Source organism: Argentina anserina, chromosome 7 (assembly GCF_933775445.1).
Source record: "Argentina anserina chromosome 7, drPotAnse1.1, whole genome shotgun sequence".
NCBI classification, from domain to species: Eukaryota; Viridiplantae; Streptophyta; class Magnoliopsida; order Rosales; family Rosaceae; genus Argentina; species Argentina anserina.
In genome coordinates, this window is record NC_065878.1 from 18,949,489 (window position 1) to 18,960,987 (window position 11,499).

The 11,499-nt window shown below is 38.7% G+C and overlaps 1 protein-coding gene across 1 annotated transcript; it reads left to right on the forward strand.

Annotated features, from left to right (window-relative positions):
• The first annotated feature begins 8,387 nt into the window (after positions 1 to 8,387).
• Positions 8,388 to 9,770, forward strand: LOC126803728 (uncharacterized). Its single transcript, XM_050531479.1, has one exon. It carries the CDS (start codon positions 8,388 to 8,390, stop codon positions 9,768 to 9,770), a length of 1,383 nt encoding a protein of 460 aa, XP_050387436.1.
• The last annotated feature ends 1,729 nt before the right edge of the window (positions 9,771 to 11,499 follow it).

Genomic DNA, 11,499 nt, shown 5'->3' on the forward strand with positions numbered 1-11,499 from the left:
ATTAGGGTCGGCCCGCCCTAATGGAGGATCGGGCTAGGCTTCAGCCCTAGCGGGTAGGGCGGGCTCAGGCACATGGGCCAAATGATGACCCCTAGACTAGAAGATGTAGGCAGTAAATACAATGTATGATTGCCTTTGTCTTGAATCTCTCACTAAGAAAAATATGTATGAAATTCTTTCAAATGAGACTACATACATATAAGAAAGATAAGAACTACATATTTGTTTTAGAAATGAAATGATCATATATATAGAATGTGTGTTTATGTTTGTAACATAAAATAAGGATTATTGAAGGAAATAATAATTGGTAAGTAGGAGTTGTTTTTCTTTTTTAACTAAAAGGCAAAAAAGTGAAGGCAGCCAAAAAAAAATTGAATTTATAAAAATAAAACCTATATGTTCCGGGAGAATTATTATTCTACCATTGTGTGTGTCTTAGCCTAATAGGTTTCCTGTTAGAAGATAGATTAGCATCTCTGTAATAGATTAGGACTCCGAATCCTATGGGATTGTGGTTTTGTAATGCCTATATATAGGCCCCCATATCATTCAATAATACACAATTATTTCATCCTGAAACACGTTATCACGCACTTGGCCCTAAAACCCTGAACTTTTAGAACCCTAGATTTTTTTTTTTTTACTTTTTTTTCCTCCCGCATATTCACGTAAGAAACGCAAAATTCACAAGCAAGGGATTCGCTCAAGAGAAGCTACTCCCATATACTACAAACCTTCAAAGGTAAATGTTTCATAAACGTTCCCGCTTTTGAACGCATAGATATATTTTATCGGGCGCTATTAGCCATCTTCTTGTCTTAATTCCGGCATTCCTTATAACGCCGATGAGACTATAGAGGGATGAGTTTCCCCTCTTGGTCGACGTTTTTCGTGTGACGGTCCTGGGGGAGTCACGTTATTATTTCAAGGGAAGAAATCGATTTCGTGTGGTTGTCTGAGTACACCGCTGTTTTGGGTGCGATCATGAGAATCGCCGATATGCATCGATTATTTTGTGACCATATACATCACAACCCTTCTAATTCCGGTTACATACTTGAATATTTCGATTATTCGAAACAAATACAACCCTCGTTTCTTATGGATGCGTCGCCATCACGACTGTTATTTGAATATTTGAGTTTTCTTAAACTCATGCCTATAAACGATAATCCTAAGGTCTACGTACTCATTTATTTGAGTTGAAATTCATTACTCTGAAGCAGCACTATTTGCTGACAAAAGATCCCAAAAATAACGAATTCTATGGGATACACTTCAAGTGATTTAATGAACGTCTATGACGTTGTATTATCATAGTTGACCTTGATGCATACTCCACATCCAAGAAACGCATGCCATTTTTGGCACCTGTATCTATTTCTTGAGGGAATTTTGGAGATGGAAAAATAACATTCTTCCATTCTCAAGTAAGCAAACATTTTGAGCCTCAGGGTAAGTCTCTGCCTAATCCGATATGCAAGATTTTGTTGCTACAGACTTTTGATTAGTCAATCTATTTTGACTATGTCTTCTGCTTACTATTTTTCAAGTATGACGTTGGCATTCCCATGATTATTGCTCGACTTTAGCTTAAGTCGTCCATTGGAATTGGAAGCTTGTTTCTGTTGTATTAAATATTGGCATATTTAATAAAATTTCTCATATTTCTTGTTTACAAGATGGACTCGTGAGAATTTTATTTGCCTTGGCTTAGCATGCATGGTCAATGTTTGCAACTCACATGGTTTTTAAATTAGCCGCTTTTGGGTTACATGGGACCCCAATAGCACTACATTGTGATTTTGGACCTTCAAATTTGGAAAACGGACCTCGGAACGTCAAAATTGACGTTGTTTTTCCTGGTTACTGTTCCGGCGTTTCCGGAACGTTTTCCGGCGTTTTACCGGCGTATTCGCCGCCTTCCGGCCATATTCCGGCACCGCCACCCGGTTCCTACCGGCGTCCCCTGTATGACCTGAAGTTCCGGCCTCCATAATGGCCAGTTCCGGCCGCCGCCGGCCGGTTTTTCGGCAATCAGTGCCGTCAGTTTCCGGCGAGTTTTTCCGACGATTTTTTCGTCGTTTCTCGTCATTTTTCCGGCCTATTTCCAGCAGTTTTTACTGTCACGTTTTCCCAGTCCAAAATTTCACCCGGTTTTGAGTTATTTTGACATGATTTTCCGGTTAATTTTCCGGTTTTCTCCAAGTCGTTTCATAGCTCAAACGATTTTATTATTATTTGTGACCATCCGCACCAATTGGATGGTCTTTACCACCCAAATTGTTTGGTATTCAACTGCTCCAATACCATGTTTTTCCAACTCTTAAGTTGAAGAATGTAGTTCTATTGCCATGTGATACACTCGATGAGATTGCACATTTGTTTTAATCCTCCCTCTTACAATATCCTACGGCGTATTTTCTAGAGAAGTTCATCGCGTTGTTGACTCTCTTAATTTTATTTTGAGCATGTCCCGCTGTGAAATCGAGTGCCTTGCTAATTGTGTAAGCACCCACACTGTCCTATGGCGCAGGTAGTTGTTTTACGGATCTTGTGCGAAGATTGTGTTCTATATCTTTGTGCCTTACTAAGTTTTAAAGGCCATACATGCTAATGATGGATTTTCATCTTGATATTTGTGTTAATAATGGAGGGGAATAAATCTGTCAGATTTTATTGACAGTAACTTTTTCAAGCTTAGACAGTAGCTTTGATAGCCTGCGGACATCACTTTGCTTGCCTGCAGCAGTAGTTTTATGTAACTCCAGATTCTTTGAATCATGGGTTCGGTTTTGCTGTCTCCTTGGTTTTGACATGATCATTTTTTGGTTATTTTGAATAAGATATGATGATTCGAGTTCTTTGAAATTCACATGATCATCTATTTTTCATGTTCCCGAAGCGAGTGGAGGACCACCTCACCCATGCTCCACACGGTAAGGCTGAGCCTATCCGTGCCATGCACGGTGAGGCCGAGCCTGCCTATTTCGGCAGCTCCATGGCATTAAGGCCGTCGATGGTGACATCCCCTCCTTCACAGGAGCTTGTGATGCCTCCCGTATTTTCTAATGCCTCCATGGTAATCTCTGATGCCCATCGCTCATTTTGCAAAGCTTGTTCTTTTGCTAGATTTCAAGAAAGTCCTTATTTGCTAAGGCTTCAACTGAGAACATTCCATTCTTACGAAATATTTAAGGTGACATTAGTGGACCCTATCCAACCAAATGCGGACATTTTCGGTATTTTTATGGTATAGGTTAAGAGCATTGACGTGTTGGTCACACGTCGCTTTGATTTCCACAAGAAACGCTGCATTCGCTAAAGTTTTTAGCTATGATCATCATCCTAAGGGCTCACCACCCTTCCTATCCTCTCGAATCTATTTGATTGGATACCGTTGGAGAGTTCACCTCCACGACTTTGATGATTTCGTTTTGCATATCTACTGGGGTCGTCGTTGAACATATTGTTCCTCATGTTCATTCATTGTACGATCTAGCAGAGCTCAGACTTGGTTATGGGTACTAACCTGTCGATATTTGCATAGGGATATGTAATGATGTTGCATGCAGCGACACTTATTCGTTTCAAACCCACAACTTGCTAAATGTTTAGTGCGTACCAGATGGTTACTGGATACGATCCCAACGTTCTTTTCATTAAACGCCTATTTGGTTAAAGTTGTTTATGTGCCTCTATTGTAGTTATCTCAATGGGTCTACTTGAAACGATTAAGTATTCTGGTTGGTTATGATTTATGAATCACCAACACTTGTCCGCTATTTCCAATCTACAGTCGTTGATCTCTATCCTGCGATATTAGCAGACGGTCACTTTGATGAGACATACTTCCCGTCGTTAGGAGGAGATATGGAATGCTCCCATTCCGGTTTTAACGCCAGGAATTGACGTGGTGTGGCACTATGTCTCATTAAGATCCCGCACTACTCAAAGTGAGTAAATGTGCAACGCATTATCTACCTCTAGAAAGTCAAAGATTCAATGCTCAATGACTTTACCGATATTACGAAAGTGACGAGATCGCACATAAATGCTGTGATGTGCCGGTAAGGTTAGAACTCTCAGAATATGAGAGAATTTCATATGACCTGGTCCTAGCACCGTTGGCACCATCCCTGACAGTGGGAAGGAAGCCGGCGATGGCACCATCCTATGTTGTGGTGTTGTCGGTGCCCGTGGTATTACACCACAAAATAAGGGCGGCAAACGCAAAGATGGACTAGTAAGGGTCATAGCTTCGGTTTTGGCTCCTACCTAGATGAGGGGGAGACCATTATTCTCTGGAATCAAAACCAGAAAAAAGCGAAGTGCGTAGGCACAAGTATTTCGCCCATCATCAAGAGATATTCTCTAAACATGTGTATCAACTAAGTTTATGTGGGACGCTACAGACTCCTTTTGTTGATGTTAGAGAAGAATAGAAATCTCACAAATTGATCATATACAGCGCGCACGTGTGTTTAATGGATTGATATCCCATGATTGATGATGTATTCTCTTATGCTCTTATTCCGTTGTAAAGTATCAACGATGAGAAACTTGACCGAAGTGGAAGGAATCAATACAGGCTGAACTAGACTTGTTATGTTGATCGTTGTTCGTAAGTGTAATGAGAAAGATGAAGTCATGCGATATATGCACGACTTATGGCGCAAACATTGTTTCATTATCCTAGTATTGACTACGATGAGTTATATTCTCTACTTGATCAGTAGTAGTGTCCATGCTGATTTGCAGCATATGATAGTGGTCATAGAATATCTGTAAAGAGATCTTGACGCAGATATGAGAGTGCCCGAGGGACTCTAAATGCCTCCAGACCACGGAGAGCTTATGTAATCAGATTGCGACGTTCGAGAGAACGTAGTACAATCGGTTGCAAGAACTCATACCCATATGTGTTCATATGAAAGCGAATTCTTGATTCTCTATTCCGTCTAAGTATAGATGATGAAGAGATTCAATGAGCAATAGATTCATATATGTAAGTGTTGTTGGGACACTATTGCTTTCATTATGATGTGATTAACTATGCGCCTATGCATCGTCATTGGACTTCCATTGCTCCATTGACATGGGATTAGTTCTACACTTAGTGAACCAACATAAATCCTATCCACACCAACGCCGCCAGCAGCTCCAGCAACATCAACGTACTCCTTGGTGTAGTAGTCGACACTGGTAGTGTAGAGGATGCGTACGGTTCCGTCTCGGACCAAAATCAGTCCTGCATTGGTCCATTCCCCCATTCTTTTTGCGAAAGACACATTGAATGTGACAAATCAGAATCTGTCCAGTTTCGTAGGTCAACTTCAACGAGACCTACAAGACAGCTCGCTCGATGAAATATGGTGAAATTGGTATTTACCACAAGGGTGGCTTGGAGTATTTAGTTACATGAACTATTCCATACTCACTCACATAACTCAGTTGGAAAGGCCAATGTGTCTACTTTCCAGGGACACCAACCATTTGTTCATAGCTATCATATTGAGTGAGTTATGACCGTTTTAGAAAAGTAGGACAGTTCTGTCCGGAAATTTGAAAGTCAGTCAACTTCGACAGAGCATTGTGAACTGCTCCGATCGGATTAGGTTGTGAACTGCTCCGATCGGATTAGGTTGTGAACCTTATGTCACTGGAAAGCCACGGGTGTCTACTTTTCAGAAAATTTTACGGTTCGCTAATACCTATTTTGACGAAGAAGTCATGGCCGTTTAAGTAAGTGAAGGTCATTCTACCCGAGAATCTGATTTTCATTACAAACTCTTGTTTTGAGTTGTTATGCAATCTTGTTTCCTAAGATCTAAGTTTGGCTAAGTATAGCATGTATGATCTAAGGATGTGTGGCTAGATTAATGATTAATCATTAGCCCAAGACTACGTTTGAGAAGCATGTAATGAACGTTGTATACGTTGTTCTTTGTACTCATGATTATGGCACTAGTCAGGGGGAGTTGTTTCGTAGACTTCAGGGGGAGTCTGCCTCAGAAGATGCTATCAAATGTAGACGGTGTGTTGTGCTCTTTTTCCCTTCGATCAAGCTTTTGGTTTTACCCAAGAGGTTTTTATTTTGCTTGACAAGGTTTTTACCGAGGCAACGATGTGTGCTCCATGCAACCTAGGCATGCGACACAAGGGGGAGTGTTCCGGGAGAATTATTATTCTACCCTTGTGTGTGTCTTAGCCTAATAGGATTCCTGTTATGAGATAGATTAGCATCTCCGTAATAGATTAGGACTCTGAATCCTACGAGATTGTGGTTTTGTAATACCTATATATAGGCTTTCATATCATTCAATAATACACAATTATTTCATCCTGAAACACTATAAAGAATGTTGAAATAATTCATTTGGGTGTAGATTTAAAAATTATTTGGTTTGGGGTTAATTTCAAATGAGATAATTAGACATAAACCCAATTTCGAAGCCCAAACTTAAATTTAAACCCACGCTCAAAAGTTTTTTCAATATAAACCCAAATTAATTATTTTAATCTAATGTTTTTATAATAAATATTTTTCATTTAGAATGGTTTCACTTTTTTACCCTCTAGGTGTAGTAGTGGTTTAGGGTAATTCCAGATTTTTTTTTATACAGTTTCTCTAAAACATGACCATGAATCTCCAAATCTTAGATACTATTCTTGGAGTGGAATTGCTCGGTAACATTTTGCCTCATAAACGTTCAACATAAACGTTGTTGTAACGATAAATTCAATCACATTGAACATATACTTCCCCAACGGTGCCTCTCTCTTTGGCCGGGAGTTGAGCCCTTAGTTCCTTTCAAATTCAAGTTTCAACCTTTCTTGTAGACTTGTAGTCATGGTAATTTTAATGTTTACACCGAGCTATATGTTCCCCTCGACCTTTTGGGGTCTATTTTGGTGTCCAGCTTCGACCTTTTTAGGCAAAGAAGGCACCCCAACGCATTTTGTAATATGTAAACAGTCTACTGCTCCACCATAAACTGAACACACCAAAGAGGGTATCATGGTATCGCACAGCTATCTTTGACACCATTATCGTAGCACAAGGTGCTCAAGAGAGGAGTCAGAAAACAGATACCGAGGACATGGTAGGGGACAATAGTTTAGCATCAATCTAACAACGTTACTACAGGCAGTTATGAACACTTCCAACAAACAAATTAAACAGTAGTCAACTGATCCCGTAGGCATCACAGAAAGATCAATTTTCGCGCTTTATATACCAATTACATTATCCTCCTCGCATATGTGCACTTAGCTCACCAAATTGATCATCTGCGTCAACAGTATCATTAGGAAGGCGCACAGCATCAAGTTTCGGCATTAGCAGCTGAGAAACTTTGATTGCACCAGTCAATGCTACTGTGAATATAAACATGTCTTCTTTAATTGCACCAGTCAATTTTACTGTGAATATAAACCTGTTTTCTTTTGCAGTCCCCAAAGCTGAGCTGAATGTCTAAATAAACTTTCAAACAGTGGTTGTTCACTATCTCTCAACTCAAATTAACACCAAGTGACCAAACTACATCTGTTCTTAATTACTGTACCTCAGTAATACACTATCCATCATGACCAGCCGGCCAGTTGCTTCCTAGACTATATATATATCAGTCTATTATGTAAACAAAATTTTCTCCATTTCTGCAGCTTAATAACGATTTTTCCAGGTGCTCAATAGAAGCCGAAAACATCTATCACATGTTGCTGATGTCATGATGTAACTGCCGTGCCTCTGAACTCCTACGAAAAGTACGTGGATCAGAATTTGCAGTAACTTACATGCTACGGGATTATACAAATGTTTGCTATTAAAAGGTTTTCTGACATGAACTTAATTTGTTTCTGCAAATCACAATGCCAAACCCTAAAAAATTGAGCGCTTATATTAGGATCATAACACGTAAAGAGGATTAAACAACGAAAGTAAAGGAAAACGAAAGAAAGAGATTAACTAAACATATCATTCAGCAATACATACAACTTACGAGAGAGATTCTGACCGAGAAATTCCTATATTCCTAATCCTTCTTGGACTCGTCTTCGTTCTCCTAGAGTGAGTAGAGTCCATTCTGGTATCAAGCTAGTTGTTCCTAATCAATCCTGAATTCCTAATCCTAAAAAGAGATTCAAGTATTTCTATATATGTGTGTGCGTGTATTCCTATAACGTCGTTTCATGCAAAGTAACATAGAGACTCGGATCTCGGGGACTGTTTTTCCTTGGTTGATTAAAATCAAACGCTAAACAACATGTTGCGCCAAAGGAAGAACATGCTGCAGAAAAGGAAGGATATGTTGATGATTGAGAGAAACGAAAAGATGATTGAGAGAAAGAAAAAGGAAAAGGAAAGTAAAAGTAAAAGAATGGGCAATGAGTGTAGCTCTTGGCAGACACCACCGGAAGATGTCATGGAGAAAATTCTACAGTTGGTCGACTTTGCTGATCAAAGAATGTTAGGTCAGGTCAGCAAGTCTTGGAGGTCAATTGTTTTTCAAACATTCACGCGTGGAGCTCGTCGTCACCTCCCATGGTTAATATTACCTAAATCGCTAAATTGCAAGAGTAACAAATATTTGAGCTTTCTTAACTTCCCTGACAACAAACTCTCTGCGGGAAAGATCACTAAGTTAAAGCTGCCAAAGAGACTTCAAGGAGGGTGCATAAACGGATCTTGTAAAGGTTGGTTGATCATCATCAAGGAAAAAGGACTCGACTCTGAGATGTGTCTGGTAAACCCAATTTCAGGAGTCATACACAAACTTCCGCCTTTGAGAACAATTCCATATTTTAAAGACTTTGTCAAATCTAGAAGATGGGAACTCTTGGGTGCCAATGGATTCTGTAACTCAGTTAAAATGTCTACCCCAGATGGATATATTAATTCTTCAAGCAACTTTATTATTGCTGCAGTTTTTGATGATCGGAATATGTTATGCTTGTGCAGACCCGGAGATGAAAACTGGAGCTTCTTCCCGGTATGCGATGTGATCTGTGATATACTGTTTTCTTCCAGCACATTATATGCGTTAGTTTGGAATGAAGAGAAGGATGGTGTCGTCGCACCCACTTACCCATTGAACTTTGCACATCATGACGCTGGACACTTGATGCTGAAGTTGGTATATGACAAACACCAAGACACGAATGACATCATTGATGATTATCATAACGACTATAAGAGAGCTTCTAATGCACAAATAAGACAAATGTTGTTGGAATCAACCAGCAAGGAAGTTATGGTAGTCCATCAAGTTTTCGATTATATTATTGAGAAAAAAGTTGATGGTGATGAACAAATAAATGAGAATGGTGATGAGGACGGCGCCGGCATCGGTGATTTTGAAGGGAACAATGACGATGAAGGTGGTGGTGCAAGTGATGTTGAAGAAGTAATCAATGATACTACTAAAAACGTACGTGTACGCACAAGTAGGTTTGTATTCTACAAGATAGATGAACGCAACAATAACTTTGATGTGATGCAGTCCTTAGGTGACCAATTATTATTTTGTGGAGACGATGGTGTTTTCTCTCTTCCTGCTGGTAACATCAAAGATGTAGAAAATGATTGCATCTACTTTATAACGAATTTTTGCCGGATGGTGGATTTGGAATTCGGAGCAACGACATGCATGTCTGATGGGTATGGCATATTCTACTTAAATGGTCAAATAATTGAAGGCCCATATCAAGGTGGGGAAATATCACTCAAGTATCAAGGGAGTTGGTTCACTCCAAGTTTATAGAATATAATATTGTTTTCTTAAATAAATAATACCTTTTTTTCTTTTATGTGATTTGCTTTTATGTACGCATTGTTTGCTAAGCACCCTAAAGTTGCCCGTAATGTATCCCGATGAAGGATCATAGATATTGGTTCATTAGCTGTGAGTATTTTTCATTTTTTTTGTAATATGTAGCCATCATGTAGGAGAACTAACTTGGTAAAAAATAATATTTAATTTGCATATAATATTTGGCTGTTGCATATACTGTTGAAAAAAAAACTTGAGATTATTCAATGCTATTATTGAATTGAAAGCATTTTGGTATTGATAGACATCAATAAGCATAAGGGTTAGTATTCTTAGTAAGCTATAACCCTGACTCATCCAGGACAACGTAAAGGACCTGGAGACCTATTTATATAATTACGTTTGTTGCAATTAGACACCAAATTATAGTTGGGCAAATCGATTGATCCCAACACCATACAAAACCGCAATAACTAGTTAGGTAACATGAGATGTTATTTAGTTTAGTATATACTATTTTTGAGTGGTCGGTGGCTACTATTCATACGTTGTTCATGACTTTTTTGACCTTGCTCTCCTTTACATTTAAGACAAAGGGTTCCGGGTCGTTTTAGTTCTTTCGTTTTCTGCCCTATGCGCGTTATCTCTTCCTCTCCGTCTCTCTCTCTCCCATCGTTGTGTAGAGTTTGGTCTCCTTTGATTGTCTTGATCGGTAAGTCCTCCCCTGGGTTTCAATCTGGTCACTGTTTTCCTTGCTGACATTTCAGTTGCAGTGGTTAGGGGTAGTGATAAAATCACTTTCAATTGAGATTTCAAACTCACCCTGAATTTTTGATTTGAGATTGTAATTTTTAGGGTTGAATCAGTAAGGTCATCAAGTCTCTGTAATTCCTTCAATACTCGGGGAAAATTAAGGTAGAATTTTTGTTCTTAGATTAAATTTGAGTTTTGAAAGTTGTTCACTAGGTGAATGAGTGGAGATTATCAATTCGGTAGATTCAAATTTCAGCTTTCTAAAGCTCCTTCAAGTTGATGATTGTTCACTGACATTTAAAACTCTTACATTAGTTTAATGAACCTCAACTAATGAGGAATGGAGGATCCATATGGAAATCTATGCAGAGTTACAAGTTTCATTTGATGTGAATAAATATCTGCCATAATGCCAATATGTCAAGTCTGATATTATAGTTCTTCACTCTTTGTTATAACTAAGGATTAAAAACTTGGCTTTCACAATTTCTATGGACGACTCAGCTTTGAGCTTTCGAATTCTTTTTCTCTGTATTGTATTGATTCAATTTCTGATTTCATTCCCTTCACTTTTCCTAGAATTGAATTCATCATGTTCACTCGGGAATTTTTTTTTTCAAGTGCTTTGCTGCTGTTGATATGAGCCTATTGGTAGATGGTGTGTTTAGGAGAGAGATGAAATTGCAATATGATATAATGTATAGTTGTTGGGGCTTCAATTTACTTGATAACTGGTCTCTATGCAATCAATGAGTAATAATGAGAACATAGCAGGTATGCAACATATGTAATTCTTGGTTATTGTGGTTGTCTCTTCTCAATCAGTTCATGACACATATAAACTATTTATGAGTTTTCTCTGCAATCCGTTCATGTTAAACAACATAATTTCAATTCATTTTTTAACATAATTTTGTACGGTATGGTGTGAGTGAATTTCTATATTTGTGTTAAATTGAGAAATTGG